Raw genomic sequence first — 26,238 nt, forward strand, 5'->3', positions numbered from 1 at the left:
ATAAAATCAAACCAGCTCATTTACATTCCTGTTTCTCCTGCAACTATCTCACTGGTTAAGTTGAGCCAAAAAAGTCAGATGCAAGACTCCCCAGCCTCTTGCAGAGCAGAACAGTTCAAGCAAAGCGGCTGGGACAGCACTGCCCTTGGCTGGTGCCAGCCTGCAGCACGCAGGGACAGGACAGAGCTCTCACAGCCATGTGCTCCACGTGTAACGGCTCAATCTGCATGGGGTTTTCAAGGTTTTCTGTAAGTAATTAGTGTTTACTGATGTTTCCACTTTTCTGATTTTCGAAGGACAAGTCCTTTGTGCTTGATGAGAAGGGAGATTAAGCTCCTGAGTTTTTACAATTTAAGCACCCAAACCTGGAGATACTCAGAAATTTCTCTTTAAAATCTCAGTTTCTTCTTTACTTGTCAGCAAGGTTGAGATATTTTTGCAGAAGCCCAACAAATCCCTCTACTGAGTATTGCGTTTCAAACTGCTAGTGATTATATGTATATACATGTCTACAGATCTTAGGAAAAAGAAAGAAAAAACTCTTCAGAAAAGAAATAAAATAAGCACTATGAGATTCAACCAAAAGCCCTTCTCCCCCCAAGGCATGGTTAATATACTATCTGCAAGTACATATGGGACCAATTAAACAGAGCTAACTCCTCACACAGGCACTGCAGTGTCACTCTGGAGGAATCCACAATTGATTAAACAAACTCAAGTAATTCCGTTCTGGAAACATGTACTCATTCACAACCAAATCCCAGTCTTTAGGAATCCCATATGCCATGAAACAACCATCTCTGTTTCCACAGAGATATATGGCAAAACATGTACGAAGCTCAGCAGGAACAACACTAGTCCCCTTCCTCCTGCTGCCTTACATGTGCTGCTGCATTTACCTATAGCTGTAACATTTTTAGCTTTGTACAGTAGCAGTAAACATTACTATTTCAGTCTTGTAATTCAACATCACCAGTGGATTGAAGTGTATCAAAGGACAGATATTAAATTGTTTAACTATATTACACAGGAGCTCAAAACTGTACAGATGTTCCCTTCCAGCAAGGCTGGCATAATTTTAAAGACTTCAGACCTGTATAATGATCATCATTCAACCTCTGACATTTGGAAGGTGACTTCCTCTTTTTCTGGTAATTATACTCTAATTTAGCCCAATCTGCTCCAAATGTTGATTGACACAGCAGTGACTGGCAAGTTTTCCATGCAGAGAATGTCTGCAGAACAAACAATCCTGCATAGCAGCAGACAAACAGAATAGGCAAAGCCTTTCTTTCAGCATATCTCCACCCTTATTTTCCTCCTCCGTTCAAACCAATGACCACCTTAAACCCAATCCACTATCAGACCCTTTACAAATTGATTGACAAAAGAACAATTTTTTTAAAAACCAGTCCATTCTGAATCTGCAGGTTCTGGCTCTACTGTGAGCAATGAAGTTGTGGGAGACACAGGAATGTAAATGAGTGAGGTTCGTTTTTCAAATGTTTCTTGTATAAACCCTGCCAATTATCACAAAGAAAACAGATTTCAGGCTTATGGGAAATCAAGTAATACAGAATGTCAACCAGGGAAAAGGGCTTGAGCTTTTAAAGCTGCAGAGTCCCCTAGATACAGATTTAACATACACTCCTGTAATGCAAGACGATAGAAATATTCTAAATGCCCAAGACACTTACAGTCCCCAATGTGGGTGTGTTGGGCAGCTAGTTAGACTAATGTGAAAGAACCAGCAAAATTAAAATAAATGAACTGCCTGCCCAGCATTTCCCCACTGTCTTCTTCCCTTGCCCCATTCAATTTAACTTATAAGCATTACTGATGGAGTTATTTCAGCATCCTTCAAAACACAGAACTGTAAGAGATGTTTACAAGGTGCCTTTTACCAAACTTGATGCATCTGCAGTCTAAATTATTTACCCTGAAAAAAAAAAAAAAAAACAGGGAGGGAAAGAATTTAGGGGCCTCTGATAAAATATTAAAGGTTTGCATCTTCTGAATATCAATTAGTCATTCATCTAGGAAAAAAAAAAAAAAAAGACATTTATTTTAATCAAAAAAGATGTGTATTTGGCTGAAAAAACCCCGACTCTGATGCAAAATGTTTGAACAGCTTTATATATTCAGTCCTCTGTAACAAGACTGCTAAAAATTCCATTTGCACAAAAACCACCGTCACAAATAAATAATTGCCAAAATAAATCCAGCAAACTGCCATGCAAAAATGGGCCTTCTATCACCTAATTTGTGATAATGCTTTTTATAGCATGTCTCTCTGCTCAGATTTGTAGCTTTTGTTATTTGCATTCTGACCACAAAGCCCAAGGGTTATCAATTGAATTATTCACTTTTTCTTATATTTGGAACTCTTCATGCTGCAGCCCTATTTCTGAACTGCACTTATCTAAGCTATTTGCATGTATAATGGACATACAGTTCCTTCAAAAAAATCTCTGGGCTAAACTGATAAGTGATGTCACTGACAGTCATGTGGGCAAAAAAAAAAAAAAAAAAGCTTGATTCTGAATGTTTACTGATATGGCAATAAGCAGGTAGCCTGCAGATGTAGGTACATGGGTGCATGCACATAGAGATTCAATATGAACCTCCAGCACCACTTCTGCATGAGTTTGCCCCAACTCACCCCAACTCTGCAAAATGAGAGGAATCCACATAGGACTTCTGAAGCAAATCTGCCAGTCTTTGTTACAAGGAACTGTCCAGCTCACAGCATTCATTGAAGTTTCCTACCTTTGGAAAGGAAAGATAACTTATACAGCAATTAATATAAAGGCTGACCCACAAGCTTGAGTCACAAAGACCAACTCCTTTGACCTTCAACAGAAGGGAAACTCGGTGGAGAGCTTCTATCAGATGAGATATGCAGAACACAGAGAATCACACAATGGCTGTACAAGGCTCTGCCTCATCTCCACTCGCTACCATCAGGACTTGCACTGCAGCTGCTAAGATACCCAAGAGTGCCCACTGCAAAGTCTTCTCTACCAACGTGCTGTTTAAGAACATGCAGCACAAAATGCCCTGAATGTGCTCAGAGTAAGGTTTGGCTTTTGACTTTCAATGGGAAAGACAGCAGGAGTTCAAAGCCAGATGTTTATGATGGACATTGCTTTGGTCCAGAAGCAAATCTTGAAGCAGATACCCTCAGAAGTTAAAAGTCTGGGTGAGCTGTTAACTGCAGTCACAGATTTTGAGAGAGAATTTTGACTCCACATCAATCAATTGCTACCGGTTCCACTCCAATATACTGACCTTTAATCCAACTATAATATTTCTAGGCCTACGTGGCTTTAGCAGCGGAAGATATCCCTGTTTGATTTTTATTTAATTTTAGATCTCAAGTTCTCTGTCTGGAACAGATTTTCAAATGACATTAGAAAAGCCCCTGAAATAACATCAGTAACATTTTGCGTGCACAGCTATTTGCACAAGCCAAATCTACAATTTTACAAGACAATCAGATAGATAAACATCTGTCTGCTCCATTCTGAGCAGCTGATGAGAGCAGGGGACCTTTGATCATCCAACAAAGCCTGTTCCCTCTTGGGTGCAATCCAGCAACCACCAAACGGAAATGTTCCAAAGTTTTGCTTTTCACATCTTAAAGCGCTGGTTTGGGCAGCACGAGCATCTCAGCGCCACCCATACTACAAAGAGCACAACAGGAAAATCAGACACTGAGGAGCTACGACATATCCCTGCAGAAACAGGAACACAAACTAACAAAATTTTCTGCAGTACTTATCCATAAGGATGACAGTGGTTTTCAACTGCTGCACAACAAGAAAACTAAACAAGCAAATCTACTTAAACAGCAAATTTTACAAATGATCATTTGTAAAAATAAAGATTAGAAGTCATCTAAAAACCGTGGCATTCAGTGCCATACTCATGCCTAACGTAAGATTAAGAGGGAACCAGCTTCAACCAGCACATGAAACAGGGCTGCGGCTGTCGTCTGTATTCCCTGTAGCATCTGTAGAAAAGCGATTAGTTTCAACTCCTGCCCTATGACATGAGCATTTCCACTTGCATGATTTATTACCAGTACAGCTCGAAATTAACAGGCTCTGGTGCCTGTCACTGATATTCCCAACTCAATGGAATAAAGCTGTTCCTGGAGCAGATTTGGGATTGCCTTTTCTGCTTACACAGTAACCAAATCACAAATGCAGTTCACTGTGAAGTTGCCAATACTTAATAGTGTTTAATGGTGCAGCATGCATCTGAGTGAGGAACAGGGCACAAGCATCCACATGGAGAACAAATCAGTTCATTGGCTTCAGTACAGCTTCCCTCTGTGCCTTCCTCCCTGAGCGCAAACTGCTGAACCGGAGAACAGGAGCAAAACGCAGCTTGCAGGCTCCTTGTTTGCTGACTGATCAGCTCAGAACAGGCAATTCTGAGGGAGAAACAGGAGACAAACTGAAAGCAGGAGAACCAAGGAACGCACAACAGAAAGAACAGCATATGCAGGACACGGGGATAGAACTCAGCAGTCACGTAGCAGTGGGATGGCAGCACTCACAGCTCTGTCTGGCTGCACAGAATGCTGCCAGCAGTTACGGCTAAGCCGGGTCACACCACAGCCAGTCTGCCCACCATTGCTGCTTCACCACCCACAGTTGACACTGAAAGGGCTGTTGCTTCATTTATTTACACGTGCATGTGTATACACTGCAGAAAGAACAAGCAATACCAGGCTCATTTACCCCCAGCACATTTGGTCTGGAGGACTTCTCAATTCAGTGCCTGCACCACACTGGTTCTGGTCCCCTTTCTGCTTGGCACACAATCACATCATACTGTGAAGGAATTCGATTTTTTCTAAAAAGCTGCATCTCAATAAATTGCCTTACTTCTCTTCCCTACCTATGTTCAAAGGGCACTGCAAGGCTTCCAAAGTCATCCCCATTTGAACATTATTTTCCATCTGTATGTTTCAGCCCTCAAACCTGCATTTGATACAAAAAAAAGCATAGCAAAGAAGCTAAGTTGTCTTACTGTATTATATTCATTCATAAGCAATTTCTCAGAAAAGTCCTCCAGGCACAGTTTTAATGTTAAAGCAATTCTTGCTCCATTTTAACCATCCAACAATACAGAGCTGATAGCCCAGCTCATTAAAAAGTACAAGACCCCATTTCCAGAAATGCCATCATTTCTCAGGCAGAGCTTAATCACGTTCCATGCAGCAGCCTGGCTGCACAGCAGCTGCCTCTGAACCCCAAATCCAACACCAGGGTCCCCACGCTTTGGGCTCAGATGCACACAGTGCATAAAGTCAGTGGCAAAGCTTCCTGCTATAGCCATCAACAAGGAATCTTCCACCTGTAGTTTTTCAGGCAGCTTAGCTAGTTTTATAAATGCACAAATCCCACTTGAGTAACAACTCTTTCTTGGGGTTACGCATTTATACTCATTTCACCAGCTGTAAAATTCATGATAGGAAGACAACTGGAGAGGAAATATAATCAGATTTTTGAAACTTCACAATATTTGCATAGCACATGAGAAAAGATTGATTAAGGACAGAGTTCAAAATAGTGATGGAGAATAGCAGGCATTTTTCTCATTTTGTGCTGCTGGACATGGGCAATTGGCTGGTTGATTTGACATGCTGGCAGTGAGAGTACACAGTGGGACCATGCAAATTGCAACAAGTAAAGCAAGGAATTGTTACCTGGGATGAGACTCAATCCAGCCTCCAGATTTTTCAACTAAGAGATGACTGCTTCTCACGAGCACTCCCCAGCACACAGGCAACACTGGTTTTGGACTGGCATGAGCGGGGAATGAACAACCTCTCCTACTCATCAGGAGGTATCCTTCCAATAAAATAAGCATCAGAGGAAAATGGCAAACCCTTACCAAGTACACATCAGGGACCATACTGCATATTTCATCATGAAACTCAGGTGGTTCTTCTGATAAACTAGGTGCTATACTCAAGCGAGACACGGAAAATCCACAGCACGTTCCTATTTCCCACCAATTTGGCAAGCATCACACTGCTCTACTTAAGGTTTCAAGCTTCTTTTTTGAAGAAAGAAAAAAAAAGTATTTTTGAATAAAATCCACAATAAATTGATTGACTGCCCTTGAAAAAATACTTGGCAACCTCTTTGCATGTTTTCAAGTGGCCCCTACATAGGGCAGATGAGTACAGTAGTAGATGATAATGCATTAAATAAACACTTCTGTTCAAAATCCATAAGCCTACTTATGACTAGCTTGAGACATACAAATATCTGCAGCTTATTCAGTTTCAAATTCTCTGCTCTCAAAATGTCCATTCAGCAGCCTTGCCAGATATTGTTTCACAATACTACAGGCTCACTTATTCATAAACAAATCATTAACATTCTTGACATAAATCCATAGTGTACAACAAATCCCAGCTATGATAATGTTTTACTACATTTGCTGTGCCCATCATGAATGGGAGTTCTGTTTTCACATTAAAAAAAAAAAAAAAAACCACCCTCAACAAACAAAAGGCAAATTATTCGCTGCAAGAAAACCGCCAGGATGAAATGTCTATGCACAAATTACAAACTAATTATCAGCTTCATATAGTAATAAACCTTGTGCTCAGTTAGTGAGACAGTTGTCACAATTTTCGCAAGAAAACTTCCTGTGAGGACTCTAATAAGTCCAGTAGTTAAATACAGTATTGCAGACTTTTAGAATTTCCTCAGCTACATGGAAAACCTTTTACACATTCCCACTTCTCCAAACAGGCAAGAATTGCCTGAAAAGATCTCTCTAACGCCCGCCGGCATTCACACAGCACTATGGGCTTATTTACAGTTCCATACCAGAGGTTTTCAGCCTAACCCTGAAACGATCATGACCCATTTTGTTTTAGTTTTACACTCATGCATCAAAGCTTAAATGAGGCTAATTATCATGAACAGTATAGCTTAATGAACATGTCGGGACTAGCCGGCTTGCTTCCACCGAATAGACTCTGCATAGGTGGCAGCATGGTTTAAATCAGGGTTCCCAAACAACAGCCCACAGGTAACAGCTCAGCAGAGGAACTCCATGTGGTGATGCAGCCTTCCCACACAGCCTCACCAGAGGCAGGGGCTGCCCAAGGGCTGGGACCACACAGCACAGAGAAAGCACAGGGATAAGGAACCCACGCCACTCAACTTACCAGTGCCTTCTCTGCTTTATCTAATGAATTAAACGCCTTCCTCACTGGCCGTATTTTAATAATTTTAAATGATAGCGGGAGATGGCTAAACTTTCCATTAATGCTCTTGGCAGAAGAAAAGTAAGCTCTCCAGAACTGGATTTCTCAATGGATTGATAAACATAATGCAGACTGCTTTCTGTGCTGGCTGCCAGTTCAACCCAATAAATAAAAGATGTTTTCAATTCCGGAAGAGATGCATGTGCACTGAAAGATTTAGTGTTTAGCAAAAACCAAATGCTGTCCTGCAAGAAATTAGGCCTTACTTCACACTCAGAGCACAGCCCTATTGGCACGAGTGGCTGCTCATTCATCGTCAGTAAAAATACACACGACTGAAATCATGCAGAAGTAAGAGCCCTGCTTTTTCTGTAAAAATGCACACACATTTACTATTACACTTTAACATTTATTGGGAGCATTTCCCCTCCTTTCATTGTTCTGATTGGCATGGCTTTTCTATTCGCAGCTTGCTTTAGATCCAGATTTGTGATAATTTAACAGCAGCACACTCGCAAACCAACACAGAGCATGGGTAACTCGCAGGCCTGAGTAATGTTCTAAGTGATGTTCTGCAACACAGGAGAACAAATTTACAGCATGTATTTATGGGTTTCACACATCTCTTAGTATGGAAATAGTCAGAACTGAAAGAGTGCAGGAACATTTTGGAATCTTCTTCTTTGCCTCCAGGTTTCTGAGCATCTCAGAATCACTGTTATAGACGTTGCCTGCTACACTAACAAACATGGAAAAAGAACACCAACAGTTTAAGAGAAAATTGCACATAATCACACATCCACAGAAACAAGGCTCTCATGAAGCCTCCAACTATGAGGGTCAGGCTGAAGCGACACATGACTTAGAAGGAGGCCAACATCTCCACCAGGGATCAGCAGGGAAAGCAGGCATGAAATGATGTAGTCATTTGCAGGATGGCACAACAGCAAAATGACAGCAGAACACAGTTTGTCCACACCCCCGTGCTCAAAACTCGAGTGCATATGAGGACATGTCTGTCACTCATCTGCTCTGGCTGACCTCCAAAACAGGTGGCACACATCCCCTCACCCCACCTATATACCTCCTTCTATATGCCAGTGCTACATTTTGCAATACTCTAGTACTAAAGGACAAAAGCCAGCTACCCAAACCACAAGGCTCAGGCCCCTGCTCCAGCAGCAAGGCAGTCAGTATTTTACAAGTGATCCCAGGCAGGACTAGAGCCAAGACTGAATCTTCAGATTGCCCTCTGCAAAATCTCAGCATCAGTGATACCAAAAGAAAAGATAGCAGGTTGGTTATTTCTCTCTGTTTATTAACACTAGGTACATAAAACAGGAGAAAACAAGAAGTGCCAGAAAAACACATACTGATGTTAACCACAATGGCAAACTGAAAGTATGCACCAAGCTTTCCCTTCAGCCAGGAAATATTTTCAAGCTGTTCCTTTTACAGCTAGTCAGTGGGTAGGAAATGCTTTTTAGACAGAAAAATATTTTCTTTTCCAGAAGACTCCATAAAATCCACGCACAGAGCACAGTGTACACTTGGATGAGAATTAGTTACTTGTTTACTGCAGCAGTGTGATACACAGCTAATCCCCACACATCGTCCACACAACTCAGTTCCTCCAGTAAGCAAAGAGTGGCCTCGCTCACTGTGCTACAGAAACAACACAGCTTGATTTTAAGGAAAAGACGAAGCTGAGCACTGGCGACACATCAGCTGACTGTAAAAAGCTGAACAGCAATATTAGAGCATCCAGGAGGATGTCCCCTGTGCTCCTTCCAGATATTTTTTTTCTGTGTAACAATATTCCAGAATAAAATGTTACCAAATGTAATGAAATTGAGATGTTCTAATATATGAAAATAATGTCCTAAGCCCTGAGCTATTAATTCTGAAGAGCTGTGGGCTGTAGCTTATCATTATCATCTAGAAGCGAAGGATGGCTGCAACAGCCAATTTCATTTCTCCCCAGTGACTGAATCATGTGCTAGCTAAATCATTTATTAATGTCAAAGGCTGACATTTTTCAATTAAGATAATGAGATTCCGGAGGCTCTGGCCATCTGAACCCTGTTTGTGCACACGTCTTTTGCCAATTAAAAAGCATATATATAACGAAAGGAAGCAGCCTGATTAACTGATTTTACTTAAACTGAGTATTAAATACTAACAATTTAGCATTAATCCTAACATGTATCTACAGCTACATTCCAGGAATAAATATTTATGCTTCTAACCACATGGTGTTGGGGTTAACGGGGGGTTAACTAGTTATTAATCAAAACATGCACATTAGAAACTGGAGCTGCCTGAAATCACCTCACTCCAATTGCAGCTCCTACGGTGAGGACCAAGCAGCCTTTGTCTGTCCCAGATCCCAGCAGATAGACACACAGTATTTCAACACCACTTGGAAGTTCAGTAAAATTGCATCAGAAAAACAGCACGGTACCAGGTGAGTTGGTCCAAATGTTGCTGAGAACTGATTTAGACTCCACATGCTCTCTTCTAGCTCTATTTGATTTGCTTACAATTAGTTCGCAAGATACAAAGATGAATGAGAAAAACTGTGCTCTCTGTTGACTTCCAGGCATACAAAGCAGAACAGGATTGAACATTTCCTAGAGTGAGCCCTGTGTTGGTACAAAGGATCAGGTAAAAAGCCCCATGGAGCAGCCAGCCCAGGCAGCAAATCACAGTGCAGTGCTCACAGCTCTAATAAAAGATCCCCTATCTTCAATCAAGCCACGGCACTGCCTGTTGACACCTACTAACTGGGGTGCTACAAGGATGCTACTCTGATTTTTCTGGAAACTACTAGACAGCCATAGCAACTCTGCTGTCCACAGCCCTGCAGCACAGCTGCAATGATTAACAATGACCAACCCTGTTAAAAGAGTCAAAACTCACAGCATCACTTCGCTGTCTATATGGGAAGCCATGTACGGTACCATCTTTACGAAAGCAGACATTTCAATCTGATTTTGTTGAACTATATATTGAGTTGCAAATCTTAGACAAGAGACCAGATTTTAAAATGTCTTAAAGCAAAAACACCACCAACAAATATTAACCTAAAAAATAACCAGATCGATTTTGGAATATTAGGGAAGAATATGCCAGCACTTTCCTATTATCCTTCATACAGTTTTGAGAATAAGGAAGAATTAGAAGAGAGTTTTTCTTAGGTTGAGGCAGACTGCTCGCTGACTTCGCTCTGTAAGGAGAACCAGGGTTGGCATTTTAAACCCTTTGAAGAACAAATAGATGAAAATTTAATGAGAAAACATGAAAATAAGAAAAGGCATCAGAGAGACTGTATTCACACATGAGAAATACATTTTTCAAGTGAAACCTGAAAACATCTGCTGAAGGCAGCCCATGGCCCAGGGGAGGGCAGGAGGCAGCCGTGGGCACAGCAGGGGCTGGGCCAGGAGCCAGGGATGCTCCAGCCTGCACTTGAGACCCAGCACGGCACCCGCAGACTCCAAACCACGTCCCCTTCCATCACGGAGCTGAGTGACTGCCAGGTTTATTAACACACCCACAGAAATTTTGTGAAGTGGTTCCCCCCACCCCAAAGCAAACAGCTCCAAGCTCACAGCATGACACAGACGTTCCGGTCGGATACGTAACAGCCCCTTATCCAAACAGCACAGGGCTCAGTCGAGAATGACCTCAGTAACATAACGCGTTCCAAAAAGAGTAATACAGAAACGCTCAGTCTGGCTTCACTAGACATTGAACCCTTTCACAGTCACATGTATCTACTTAAAAATAAAATAATAAAATAAAAAAAAAACAGGTATGATTTGGACACTCTAAAATACACACACAGTTCCTTCTCAAAGAAGAAGAAATCCAGAGCAGCTCCTCTGACATTAGCAATGCCATTTAGATTTATTCCAACATTATCAAGATCTGAATTTGGACCAAAAAAAGATCTGCAGATAGATAGACAGGGGCAAAGTTTATCCCCACATGAACAAAATGACATATATTTAGACATTAATGGCTTCTGAAATTCTCTAGCTTGATACAACATCAGTGATTTAAATGCCAAACCACATTCACTTCGTTTATCTTGGAAAGCTTCACATACACGTAAGAAAACCCTCAAACCATAACAGAAAAACTAAAGGTCAGACTGTTACTTTCAGAGCCGGCGTAGTAAGCTGAAGCACAAACTAGTTACGGACATTTCCCCGGTTAATGTTCCTCCCTGCGTGAGGCTATTTTTCTAATATCATGTAAGCAGCCACAAATAACTTCTGCTGTTGAGAAATAAAAATCCTAAATTGAAAAGACAACATAAAAGCCCTCTGGAAATTATTTAACAATATTTGTTTCTTGTAGCCAGCCAGAACTGAGCTGCTCCTGTGAGAGGTTTCTGCTGACAGAGCTGTGGGCTAGGCTGTCCCCAGACCCTACTGGCCCCCAGTTGGCAGCTCCTCCACAAGAGAACATCCAGTTGCCATGCACTCAACAGCTCCACATACTCGTGAAGCATTTCACACTGGTCCAAAGCCTCTCTTGATGCTGATAAGATGCCTAGACCCCTTCACCAATCAAGACTCCACTGCAGCCCAGTCCTGGGCTCAGACACCCAGCAGCATCTCTTCTGGCCGCGAGGTGCAATTCCTCAGCCACAATGTTCTTTCCAAGCAATGACCTCTCTGTATCATACTACGACTATCACTTAGAACTCACCATTCCTCCAGAAACAACTTTCCTTATGGGGCTGAGGAGAGAATGGTTAAACAGTTACCTTTGATTATGAAAGGCAGTCTCTTTGGCACAAGGCTCACTGTGCCCCATAGAATGCCTGCTCTTTGCCTCTCCAGACCCTGCACAATCCCAGTGTTTCTAATCAATCCATCTCCCACATGCAGTTCTGACAGACACCCACCAGGACGTGATGTGAACTCTATCTGTGGCAGCAGTTGAGCAAAAGAAAAACCTCACTTCCTTGCAATGGGGTAACTCCTTGGAAATTTGCATACCAAGCCAGAAGCTGTGGAACTGCAGAGGTGAGCCGCAGGGAGCCACATGCAGCCTCAAAGCAACCAGAAAGAGGAAACTGAAGACAACAAAAGGCAGCAGGAGGACCCACCATGTCTCCTGCAACCTTTAGAAATGTGGAATTCTTCCTTCCACATCAAGTAGGGATTTTAGAGGTACAAGGTTAAAACACTGCCCTTTGAAAATGTTACACATCCCAGATCCAAGCTTCAGGGCTCTTTAGTACCTTTAAGCACAAAATCGAAACAAAACAGTCACTCACAGAAAAACACTTCCTAACATTCGTTATAAGCCACTGAAAAGTTATATTGCCATTTCAAATGGCAAGATAAAAGTTAATGGATTCAAAGGCATATCCCTATGTGCTCAGATAAGGCTGCACTCTTAAATCTAAGTGATTTAGCATTGATTTATCAAAGCAGACTGCCCAACCTTGTAGAAAACAGAATCCATTCCACAGACCTCAGCACTGATACTCCATCAACATGAGAGAGACCAAATCAGGTAACTCAAATCAGCTTGCAGCTGCTATCAGCCGGTCTCAATGCCATACTCCAATGCTCATCTGGCATTGCTGCACCTGAGCTCTTCCTCACTTAGGGTACACCCACACCAGGTGCTGGGGTAATGACTGGCTAGCACCTGGTCTTCTGCAGGGTGAGTTTGGTCCTCCAAAAAATCACCAAGAACACATATGAAGTGAAATTTGTGGAGTTACATTCTTCAGAGCTGAACACAAATGTTATTTTCATTTGACCTAGAGCTGCGGAAGATAAACAGGTACCCTGATACCCAACGAGCAGAGTATCAAATCCTGGTAGCACTTAGCCCAGGAACACCCATACCATTCTGTACATTTCAAACCATCAAGTCTGCTTCAAAACAGATTTGTAAATAACACCCATCTCACGTGTGATATTAGTTCTTTTTTCTCTTCTTCTCACCAACTTTCTAAATGGTTTATTCCTGTGATTTTCTCAAAGAATTTTACCGGGATTAAACTCTCTCCTTCCTAAATCCATGCTCACTTTGTTCCTCAGCCCTGGCCAGTCTACCTCAGCCAAACAAGAGACAGGCAAGCATCTTGCTATCTGCAAAGATGAGCCACCGCCAGCCACAGAGTAAGTGCACTTCTCCCTAGAAAGTGATGGTGCTGCAAGGAAACCGTGCTGACATTCAGGGAGTCCCAAGGCACCAGCCAGGAGCAGCAGTGGGGCAGGGTGCAGGCTGAACCCAGAGCTAGCTGAACTTAGGCAGTAGTCCATGGATTTGCTGCTTGCTCCATGGCTCCTTTTAGCAGGAGGCACCAACGCTGTCTTTGCTACCAGGGTTTTCCCAAACACACAGTACCAAGCTCAATGGCCCCTTTCAGCAAAACTGTAGAGAATATCCTTCCTTCTGATCCTAACCCAAACAACAGAGCCCAGCTGTGAAAACTGAAGCCTGCACAGACGCATGCTGTACAGCCTCCTCCTAAAAGACACTGAGACAAGATTCAAGTTTCTACTTTTTTTGTTGTTGTTGGTCTATTATAGTTACAACTGCATATAGTTACAGCTGTATATAGTTACAGCTGATTTACTGTCATTCAACCTGCTGGAACTGGACGCACAGAAAGCAACATGGATACTTTGTAATAAGCAAGCCAGGCAAACATCACAGAAACATCTCACTTTACATTTCAAACATATATGCAAGTGCTTCTAGGTCTGGGTTCACCTCTGACTTAGAATAGCTACAGATGAGAAATACGTCAACCTGGCTGCATTCGTACCAGGAGGCAACACTGCCTGAGTCCCCTCACACACAACCCCATGAAAACTTCACTCGGCCCCCTGGACATTCTGAAAGCCCCTCGCTGCAAAGCACCAGGCCGCCAAGATCTGTTCTCCCCTCCTGGCTTTGACTCCTCCCTGACAAACTTCTGCAAGATGAAAGCAAACCTCTGCAGCCATCTGCCAACATGCTGGGTGGGGAGGCTTGTGCCGGGCCTCGACCTCCAGAACAAGCCTTCTCGATCCCCTGAAACAGCCCAATTCATAGAATTGCTACCCTGAAACCCAGTCAGGCCCATGAATGTTGGTACTGACCCCAGTGAAGCTGGGTCTAGATCCCAGTGCAAGACCATCAGGGAAGCTGCTCCATCAGTGGGACCAGGTTCTGAACATGACTTCTCCTCTCCAAGCACTGAATAAGTGGCCAAGTTTTCAGAAGAGCTCAGTCCACTGGGTAAAAAGCTCTCTGGAAAAGCCTGGCCTCAGACAGAGGCTCTGAATACTTGGAAACATACTCCAGGGTCAATTTTGAACACTTGAAACAAAACGTATGGAATATCCATCTCTCAAACCCAGAGGGAGCCTGGAGCAGGAAGAAAGAAGCGGCCACAATTTGAGCTCCAGGACATTTAATTAACTTTCTATCTGTTTTCAGTGTTCTTGGCAACTCTCATCAAATATTTCTGGAGAAAATGTTTTCACGTGAGGAGACATTCGAAAACCATCCGGCAAGGCACAGACACAACACTACGGCGGGGCGAGGCAGCTTCAGTGCCACAGCACTGAGAAGCCTGTGCTCACAGAACAGTTCAGTCATTAACTGTCCCTCAGTGAGGTGGGTGACAGTTAAGGCAGCCTGGAAAGCCATTAGGCAGCCAGAGGGGGAGTGGGACAACCAGAGGACACCTGAAGTTCTTGGCACAGGAGGGCAGGGGGGCTGTGAGGGAAGACAGGCCGGTAGCAGGCATGGCAAAGTTTTTCAAGTTTCCCAACTTGCACTGGAGCTATTACCAACAATAACTGGCTCATGAGAAAAAAACAGTTACTGTTTAAATGCTGCCAGTGAAAATAAGCACTGAGGTTCTTCACAAAGACCAACACTTCAAAAGCCAGCACTGAACTGCTGAGATGAGTAAGGAGCAACGCATTGAAATCAATCTCCTGAGTCTGTGTGCAATTTTGGTGAAATGCCATCATTAAAGTAAAGATATATCAAATATCCAAAATCATAGAACGGCTTGGGTTGGAAAGATCCGCAAAGATCAGCTAGTGCCAACCCTCTGCCATGGGCAGGGATGCTGATCACTAGGTGGAGCACCAGCTCAGGCTGCTCAGGGCCCCATCCAGTCTGGCCTTGAATACCTCCAGGGATGGGGCACCCGCACGTCTCTGGGCAGCAGTGCCAGAGCCTCACCTCCTTCTGAGTGAAAAACTTCCCACACACACTACACAACTGTAATTATTTTTTCCTTTATCCCTCAAAGATTTTGTGCATCAGGATTTTCCATTTTCAATATTCAGCAAGAAAAATAAATTATGAAAGACCAAGTTTGGTCTTTTCACACTTTACAATCTCCCACATACAAAATCTTTGCTCAGAGTGTTTTATGCACTTAATCAGGAATAGCCCAGCATAATAACATCACCTGTAACTTTCCATCTATTATTTGAAGTGCAAATAAGTTCAATTATTATACATGAAAGCATTGTGCAAAAGAAAGAGAGTATTAAATCTTGCTTGAAGGGATATTCCAGCTCCACATCCACATACTCTCAGGCTGGGCTCTCACCCAGCAGCCACTGCCATGCAGACCCAAGCACGAAGCCCCTGCAGCCCCACTGAAGGCCTGCCTGCTGCAGACCACATGTGGGAGGCAGTGGCAAAGCTCTGGACCTGCCGCTATTGACTGTCCTACTGACCGCCATCAAGGAACAGAAGGAAAAAAAAAAAAACAAAAAACAAAGCAGTTAAAATCCAGAACTATTTAGACTGAATGCTTTGGGCTGCGACTGCCTTTCTTCAAGGAAACCATTGATTTTTTTTTTTTTTTAATTTCTTTTTATTTGTCTTGGTCATCAAACAGGCTGTCAGCTTCATAAACAGAAACTAGTAGTACACTATAAATGAACCCTTGATCATTTCCCAGAGGACCTTCCTCAAGACAGTCGCTGATTTTGATTTTCTTTTGGTCATAGAATGCTTCCCAAAATTAGCATTTTTCCAGAGCCATTCATTTTCTACAAAGAATAAACAACGTAGAAAAAAGGCACAGGCTAAGTGGTGCCAGATGAGCTTGCTGCATTTCACTGAGCTTTGTTTGAAAGATCTCTGACTGCTGCGAAGTTATAGTAGCAAACTGGTATAAAAACTTTGATGCCTTGAAAGATTTCCTGAAGCTATATGATGCCAAAACACTGGGCTGTGAGACTCCCTGAACATTTGCATCCACATGACTCAAGCTTAAATTTCAAATACTTTTCACTTTTTCCTTCTGACATAATATTTAATAAAACCAGAGTTCAGTAGTAGTATCAGCCTGCTATACATGTCTTGCAGCAGTTTCTGTCTAGACAGCTGTTTGTGTGCTTTACACTTACAATCTGTTTGTGTTTGTTTTAAAGAGGAGTTATTCCATATGCTGCAAAACTTTGCAAAAAAACAGTATCGACTGACTGCATCCTGCATTTTTCAACAGACATGCATCTGAACACTGCAAATATAAAAGCAAGGTGAAAAGTTGATTTGAAAGCACCAATAGCATCTAAAATGACATTACATCTAAACAGATGCAGAGTTGTTGCCATAAAACTGGTGGCAGAGATGCACACTGCAACCCAATTACCTGGAAGCCATCACACACAGAGCTCTGCACAGAGCTGGCTTTTCTTCAGGGGAGGGTTTCAATGTTCCCGAAACAGGAAAGGTGTTTGATGTGTATCCTGGGCGGTAGTGGAGGCATATAATCTGCATGTATTTAGCTACAGTCTGCCAACCCAGAGTCTGAATATATCAGCAGATTCAAAATGCATGGTTATGGGGCACAAGAAATCGTAGCAAAACAAGCAATACTGCCTGGGAAGGCAGTGTTCACAGGGGGTGGAGAGCATGCAGCAAGACTCCAGCACCCATTTTTACACCGACTTTGATCAATAGCTGAGTTTTTATCACTTTGTCCAAATGATATCGAGTTAAATAACATCAAAGACTCAAAAATGGTCAGAAAGCAATTCCACAGAAACATATTCCCCAAGGACTTTGCAAGAGCTGCACAAGTTATAATGACCAAACTAAGCATTTGAGTGCAAGGAGTCAAACATGCCCCAGCAAAGAAGGGCTTGAAGCATCCTGCCTTGCTTCACTCACCTCGCTTCGTCACACCCAGCTACCTGCAACCACGTCTCACTATATTTCACAGTGCATTAGAAAACATTCGGAACTATGCTTAATGAAATATATAAATTCCAATAGTATGAGAATACACCGCAGCCATGTGCTATTAAATATCTACCCAGAAAGAGCCCAAAACTGTGGGCTTTGGTTAGAAGACCAGATTTCCAGGTGAGCAGGGAGAATCCCCACCTGGCTGTTTGCACACACAGATGAAGATGACCTACCAAACCCCACTCAGCCCCAGCAGCTGCTGGATGGTGTGGGAGTGCAGGGACAAGGAGTTTCCCTGGCTGCCCCTCCAGCGGTAAGGGGCAGGAAGCAAGTGACTGATCAGCCAGAGGCAACCACTCACCCAAGTAAAGCACGTGAAACAAGCAGCAGCACAGTGTAGAATGGGAGCAGGCAGTGACACTTCTCTGAGCCCACTAGCAGTGCCATGCACGGGACAAGAGCGAGAACCATCCCCACAGTGAGGGCTTGGCACAGCTCTGCACAGGGATGGCCAGGGTTACAGCACTGCTGTGTCTCCGGCTCCTGCAGAAAATGTACTTGGACACAGTTATCCTCTGCCCACATGTGCTAAGAGAAGCAGAGAGACTTATAAACAGGGCTTACGGACAGCCTGAACTCGGAAACTATGCACCCCCCGGGATTTATTATCTAGAAACAATGTCTGGCATCAAGCTTCCAGGAAAATTTAGGTTTCAAAGCAAATACCAGTCATCTCACAGACAGGCCAGTGGAACTCTGCTAAGACCTCGGTTGTTTTCAAAGAACACTTCTGAGCCCTCACAAGAGCAGCACTGCAGCCAGCAGCTCCAAAATCCCATCTGCGACCCTCGCATCCCAAAGCGGGCATGGAGGATACATTTGAAAGTGATTTTAAATAAAGATTTCAAAAGAGTTTCGGCTTTATTTCAACTAAGGACATCACCACACACACTAAGACAAATATCAGGCAACCCTGCCTGTGACCACCGTGGTGCTCTGCCACAAACACTGCAACGAGCCCACACACAGATGGCACAGGGCACCCACGGCTGAGCCTGGCAGTCCAAGTCAGCAGAGCAGCCCTACCAGGCACACTGCATCCCAGAGCTGGCTCTGGCAGATGGGGCACCCATATGTCTGCTCCTTTCCCCCAGTATTTGCTTGAACACAAACCAGCAACACTACCGCAGAAATTAGAGCAGGAAAAGTTTTCATAAGAGACACAAAGATGATCTCTTTTACACTGAGCATGGAAATTTTAATGCCTATATTGCCTGCAAGATCACAGATCTTTTAAGCACCGCACTACAGCCCACTGATACCCGCAGCGTCCCATATAAGTAATGGTCCCACAGAGCTTGGAGAAAATACCTGCGACTGTTATGCCACTATAATAGAAAGAATGGCAAAAAAGGAAAGCGAAAGGGAGATAATTGCTGAAGAAAACTGGTATTGCACCCTCCAGGAAATTCCAGAAACCTGGATATTTACATTTTTCTTGCTTATTCTTCAAATCCATTGAATTCCATTAGGTACTCCACTGGGAACCTGCTGAGATTTTTGTACGTGCTCACCCAAAGCCAAAAACTTCAGCACAAACCATGAAACTTGACAGGAGTGAGTATATTTGGAGCGTATTTTACACAAGAAGCCTCAGACCAGAAACATGCAGCCCTGTTACACGTTATGTAGGACAGAGGCAGGAGACACGCAAGCAAAAAACAACCAACACATGCCTACATAGAACAAGGCAGGTGCCCATCTCAGCTGTCCTCAGCAGGCAGGGCAGGGCTGACCCGGGCAGCCATTTCTACAGCCAACTCAGACACTCTCATACTGAACCAGGCCAAAAGAAATACGGAGAAAGATGAAAATATTTTCATTGCCATTTTTTTTTAGCACAGAGCTATAGAATCATAGAATGGCTTACATTGGAAGGGATTTTAGAGATCATATAGCTCCAGCCCTTCTACCATGGGCAGGATTATCCCCACCAGCTCAGGCTGCCCAGGGCCCCATCCAGCCCAGCCTCAAACACTTCAAGAGATGGGACATCCACAGCTGTCTGGGCAGCATTGCCAGGGCCTCACACCCTCTGAGTAAAAAATTTCTTCCTAACATCTAACATAAATCTCCCCTCTTTAAGTTTAAAGTCATCCCCCTTGTCCTTTCACTATGAGAACGTATAAAGTCCAATCCCCTTCAAGTACTGGAAGGTACTGTAGCATGGACTAATAACAGACCTGCACTTTGCTACAGCTGGAGGTTGATGGAAGATGCATCTGGGTCACAATGACATCATATGGAACACATGAAAACATCAAGCAAGTGGCCCCTGCTCCACAATTCCTGCAATCATTCATTAGTTTGATAAACAACTTACAAAAGACAGCACTGGAATTGCTATGGCCATCTCTGAACACAGCTGCTTAACTGTAATTTGGCATAATGGTAACTGTAGAATACGTGAACACAGAGTGCAAGGCACCAACTCTACACAGTACCCAAAGAATCCCTTGCTGCAGTCAAGATCCCATGCCCAGCACTCTCCCCACTCATGACAGGGAAGCAGTGGCCCCACTCAGCACCCTGGTAGCACAGAGAGTTGTTTCACATCAAATGGGCAGTAAGTGACAGGAGGCCTGGGACAAGGAGAAGAACATGGGACACCTGAAACTGGACTGAGATGTTGACATGGAAAGAAGGGAAAAAATGCGCATTTATGGTCTTGCACAACTCCCCATGGGAAGGACGGGCAGTGCTGCCAGCAGCTCTGGCCTGGCTAGTGATGTACAACACAGGTCTTCTTGGAGACAGACACAGAGATCAAGCTACTTCAAATGACAGCATTTCAAATTAAAAATGAAACAGAAAAAGGCATTCAAACAAATTGGGAATATTAGTCTATCGCCCACACAACTCTGGCTCGTATGTACATGGCTTAGGATCCAACTTTCAATTATGAGATTGCATGCCAGTGACTCAGAGCACCCTTCCTCCTTGGTGGCACGCACTGCACTCACTTTGCCCACTGCTCACCATGTTGCTATTTAACCTCTTGTCTGAGTGCAGAACTCCTAAGGGCTGGCTTCTTGCGGCTTTCCAACACTTTCCCCTTCTTCCCACTCCAAGAACTGGCAGAAGTCAAACACATCATTTAAGCCTGCAAGTTTGGATCATGCTGCCTTGTTTTTTTTACAGCACCTACAGCTCTTCACACGCTTCCCCGGAAGCTCCCAATGATAAGAACTGCATGTACAAGCACTCAGCACTTAGGGTGACTTGGGCTGCCCAGAGACTTCAGCCACCAACAGCAAGGTGCACAGGCAGGTGCCCACTGCAAAGCAGTGGCCTTCCAGGGCACAACCTCCCCTGCCTATGGGCCTCCATTGCTGAGAGGTGCCCTGAACAGTCCCAATCCAGCTGCCCTGGTTCCCCACAGCACGTGGTCATGCCCACAGCTATGGCATGCAAAAACCCGTCCTCATGGGCTGTAATGTAACGCACGCACATCAGGAAGCTGAATAAGATCACACCGATAACTTCATTCTATGCAGCATAAGCACCCAATTCTAGTTAGCCTTAAGTGCTCATGTTGGCAGTATCACCTGTTTGTTACATTGAATCTGCTCAGTTTTAGTTCCTGAGTGCACAAAGCGGCACAGAGCCAAGCCATGCAACCCAGGCAGCACATCACTACTGACCCAGCGTTCCCCTCCTCCTTTGCCCTGCTCCACTTCTCTCTCACCCTAAGTGCTGTGTGCAACCTCGGGTCCCCCTCCTGCAGCATTCCCCCCAGCAGGTGCAGCAGCCCCACAGCGGGCTCAAGGTCCCCACCCCGCACTGGGTTACCTCTCTGTCTGTGTGGGGTACCCAGCAAATTCCAGCCAGCACAGGGAAACAAACTGCTCATAGTGCCTTTACATAACACTTGTGCTGAAATCCATAAACCATCGCTCCTATCCGCTAAAATCGAGTTCCTCATCTCAGAGAGAAGTACGCCTTTCAAGAAAAAAGATTGTTCCGTTCCCAGCTGATGGGGATTGCAGCTCACAGACCAGCTCAGCGTGGCCCTAGGACCAACTCAAACCAAACTCCTGCTTGCGGGTTATCAGAGCAAACTCTACGTTCCAGTTGCCGACGCAGTGAGGACCTGCTGTCGGCACACAGCTAAGTCAGACCTCGCTCTCGCCCGGAACGTCCGCTTATCTCTCAGCAGACACTTGCTCTGCAAACTATACGAAGTCGACACAGTGGAACTACAAAGTGAGTTTGATTTCTTCTCGCTTTGCGCCTGTCTCGCATCTCAGCCCGATTTTATTTATACGGAGACACGCACAAAAGCGGACGTCAAGAAGAGACGGCGGAGCTGGCGCCCGGCCGGCGGGTCGCACTGCCCGGCCCCGCACGTCTGGGGGCAGCGGCTCCGCACCCCGGGCCCCGCTCCGCTCCCGCCCCGCCCGGCACTGCCCACGGCCGCGCCCAACCCCGCCGAGCCCGCGGCTACCAGGGCGGGGGCGGCCAGCACCGAAGCCCCCCTGGGAACGGCCGGCAGCGGGGCGGCCCCCGCGCGGCGCGGCCCCGGCAGGCCGGGAAGAAGTTGCGGCGAAGTCCCGGTGCGGCGGCAGAAGGACGCCCGCCAGCCCCGCCGCCCGCCCGCGGTCTCGCCTCACCCGCGCCTACCTGCAGCCGCTCCGTGGCCGGCTGCCACATGGTGCCGGGCGGCGGGAGGCGCTGCCGAGCGGGCGCCGAGCGCGGCTCTGCCGGCCCGCTCCGCTCCGCGCTCCGCCCGCCGCTCCGCCCACGCTCCTCCCACGCGTGGCCGCCGCGGGGGCGGGCGCCACGCGCGGACCCGAGCGGCAGCGGCGCCGCGGGTGGCGGAGCGGAGCGGTCCGCGCGGTGCGGGCGTCGCCGGCAGCAGGCAGCGCGCGGAGCTCCGGGGTCTCCTGCGGTGCTTCCCTCGAGGCCGCGCGCTGCCCCACGAGGGAACGGCCGTGCCGGGAGGCGCAGCCCCTGGGGCCGAGCTCAGGAAGCGATCGATTAAACCGGGGTGACTTCATGTAACGGCCTCACCGAGATGAGGTCATTCTTACCCAGACTTTTTAATATTTTAATCCAAGCATCATTTTTATGGGGTATCTGAGCTGTTTTGCATTAGAGCAGCTCTGTGCCCAGCCGCTCTTTTGCTTAAATAAATAGTAGGAATTCATATTTCCAGGATGTGCCGTGTTCCAGAATGTGCTCGTAAGAAGATACCAATAGTTTTTCTATTAATTTTCCTTTTAACGTGCCAAATTCTCGAGTTTCTCCTCTCGCAATGAGTTCAGATGCTTCTCTCTGCAGTGCATTGCTGGGTTGGTGCCAGCGGCCGCCAGGCAGAAACACCTTGGTTGGGGAAGGTCTCCCATTTCAAAGGGGTATTGGATGCAATGAGACCAATTTCACTTTCTTTCACAAAATGAATTTGAAACCTTTCCAGTAACTCTGGGACGTTTCCTCTCTCTCAGTGGCTCCTCGTTACTGAAGTTGTTGGTTTGGACCATCCCATACCCCCATATAAGGGCTGTATAGCAGCACAGTTGAAAACAAAAATAATCTCTGCAAGTAATGACATCCCTCCAAAATCGAAATACGCTCTGATACATTGCAAACACAGCATTCTTGCACAGATGAAGGATATAAACCAACTTATATCAATATGAACCCGCTGATATTTTTCTGAAAAAATGTTTTGTGCCCACACAACCCATGCAATTGAAACCGATTTATTTTTTTTTTTGACAGCTTTATCCTACTTCAAGTAAAAATAAATGTATTTTTAAGTTGAACTCCATTTTTTTGCAGAAAGCAAGATAAGAAGGAATTGTCTCTGCTTTGTGCCTACAGTGTAGAATCACAGAATCCTTAAGGTTAGAAAAGACCACTAAGATCATTTAGTCCAACTGTCAGCCCATCCCCAACTTGCCTATAACCACGTCCCTCAGTGCCATATCTCCACTGTTCTTGAACACCTCCAATGACAGTGACTTCATCACCTCTCTGGGCAGCCCATGCTGATACTTCACCACTAAAAGACAGCAAAGCAAAAACCAGGCTGGAGATTCCCAGCTCTGGTGGCACCATGTGTATTTGCAGGCTGGCCATGGGACAACCAGCAGGCGTGTGCTGCTCAGGGAGGACACAGCCAGGCTGGGCCCCAGCACCACATCCATGGGGCACAAGCAGAACCTGAGCTTCGAGGAGATTTGGCCACCTACAGGCCTTGGTGGCTCTTGAGAAGCATCTGAAATTACAGCGACATCTAAATGGCAGATATATGCCCTTTAATAGGTGCAGCAGCACCTGTGGATCTGGCTCTGTATTCCCTACCCAGGATCTAAAGCATGGCCACCATTCAGCAGCAACTCAACAGTGAGGATGTTTCACTCCAGTGCTGACAAAATGCAGATCACATATCTCCAAGGTCCTTGGTTGCCTTTCAGTATTTTGCTTTGGTAAATTGAAAGAGAAATTTATTTACATACTTGCTCTGTGTATAATCCCACCAGTGCAGCACTGCCAATTTCAGCAGTCATCTTTATTCTGATTATTTAGGAGCTTTGGGACGACTGTGGGAGCGGGAGCGCAGCTCCACCAGTGGCAGTGCAGCTGGGGCTGCTTCTGCTCGCACTGCGTGTGGCTCATCAGCCTCTGTGCCAATATTTTAAAGCGGCACAGGGAGATGCTATAAACCTGAAGCACACGGTGTTAATGATTTGTGAAATGGAGGCAGCAGTGAGTGCCCCAGGGAAGGAAGAGAGATCGTTCAGGTTCGGATATAGCGCGTCCTCCAACCTGCCTGCACCAGGCATGTAACGAGGTCCCGGCCACCAGTTTGTTGCTGAAGCGCTTGCTGGGGTTTCCATGGGAAACAGGTGTCCTCATGGCCATGCTGGTGCCACATCTCTGCTCGCTTCCTCAGCCGGCACCATCCCAGCCTCCTGCAGCACCCATCAGCCCCCCTCTTCACCCAAGAACAACTTGAAGGGTAACTTTACAGCTGTCTGGGTTTATAAATCAATAAAAGTGCGTGCTTGGGTGCTATGTCTATGTAGGAATCTATTTGGCCATGTTTTGTGGTACCCTTTATTTTTTTTTAACCCTTTTTACCTCATCTGTAGAAAACAAGGTATTTGCTGTCACCTCTTTTTTTGTGTGGGACTATATGGGCCCTAGCAACACCAGCACTCCAATAAGACATCAAACCAAGGCAAGCCGACAGGTGCACCTTACTGCAAAGGGTGTTAAAAGGCTGAATCCGTGGATTTTGGCAATGGCTGAGCAGAGGGGGAAGGGCAAAAGATTGGCAAGGATCAGGGAGCTGCTTCCTGGCTCTGTGCCCCGTGGCCTCACACCAGTGCCAGGGAATTCAGGCCACACCAATGGGCCACAGGCAGCCAGGAAAGCCTGGAGGGAGCACAAGGGATGGCCGTGGCTCAGGGGCTGCAGGCCATGCATGAAATGCTCCATGGGACACATGTGGAGATAGGGGAAAGGCAGGGCAGGGGCACAGAGTGATGTTAGCAGTCACCAATCTACAGCAATGGTGGCAGGAAAGGGAGAGCCACAGTGCATGGGGCCATGGGTGGGAAGAGCTTGGAGGAGTCTGCGTGGAGGAGAAGGGGCAGCAGAGATGAGGAAGGGGAAAACAGAGGCCCATAGCCTGAGGAAGCCAAAGCACAGAGCAATTTGGGGGTGGTGACAACCCAGGGAGGGCACAGTGAAAAGCAGGCAGAAGGCACAGGAGGAAAAGCCCTCATCCCCATAGGGAGCACACCCAACAATGAGACAGCTGCCAGCCACACACTGACATGTGAGGACAATGACATTTCCACTGAGAAGGCAGTTCTGCCTTAACTTACCCAAAGAATCTCAAGTCCAGCTTGTCATGTAATCTTGTAAATAGCATAAAATGATAGACACATGCCAGGCACTTCCATCTCTGTTCCATCCTAGGACCATAAGAATTTGAAGGGAGACCTCAAAGAGCCCATCAGCTCTGTGCACCTTTGATTTTACTGCTTTTATTTGTGAATTATTTGTGATGATTATTAAATACTTACTTGTTTATTATATTGCCTCCAGAAATCCATTCAGAGATCACAGTCACCCCACATCACTCTTACTCCAAGCCAAGACCAGGACTTGCTCACAGTTCCTGGCCATGACTCTTCCATGACTTGCAGAGATGAGACACTGTGTACTTAATTTGAATTACTTCTGATATTTAGCAACATAAACAAAAGAAGACGTGTGTGTATGTAGAGAAGCTGTTTTAAGGGAGAGTACTGAAGACAATGGAATTACAAAAAGGAATGAAGAGCAATAGGTAATAAATAAATAATGAATCAATCTTATGTGCATTGGATATCCCCTCAGAATAAGAAAATTTACTGAGAAAATAAACTTTTGACCATCTTTGGTTGAAATTGTTTGCAGAGCTTCTCTGCAGCAAGTAAATGGTTTGCAATGTCATCTAGATTTCACAATTTCCAACCACTTCCTTCTCGGGCACTGCACTGATTAGTGGGAAGTTTTCTAGCACATCTTGCTGGGCTGATGTGAACTGATTTGCTGGCAAACAGCTATGCAGGCAGTAAATACAGATTTACAAACCATTCAGAGAAGCTGAGGAATCAGCCTCTTGTGTTTGGTAATGTAATGGGGCTCGAGTTCCTTCTGAATTTTTGGGAACCGGAGGGAATGCAGAACCCCCACCAGAGGTACAAGTTTGATGCCGTCAACATCTCACATGGGATTATACA

At 45.2% G+C, this 26,238-nt stretch overlaps 1 protein-coding gene across 1 annotated transcript in view; it reads right to left on the reverse strand.

The window, feature by feature from the left end:
- Positions 1 to 22,220, reverse strand: part of PID1 (phosphotyrosine interaction domain containing 1) — a 78,326-nt gene extending 56,106 nt beyond the window's left edge. Inside the window, exon 1 of the mRNA XM_031596334.2 lies at positions 22,118 to 22,220. Within this exon, the coding sequence (XP_031452194.1) occupies positions 22,118 to 22,147 (30 nt within the window). The 5' untranslated portion in view covers positions 22,148 to 22,220. The remainder of the gene's footprint in view (positions 1 to 22,117) is intronic.
- Positions 22,221 to 26,238: the final 4,018 nt, after the last annotated feature.

Source organism: Phasianus colchicus, chromosome 10 (assembly GCF_987193195.1).
Source record: "Phasianus colchicus chromosome 10, bPhaCol1.hap1.1, whole genome shotgun sequence".
In the NCBI taxonomy this organism is placed as follows: Eukaryota; Metazoa; Chordata; class Aves; order Galliformes; family Phasianidae; genus Phasianus; species Phasianus colchicus.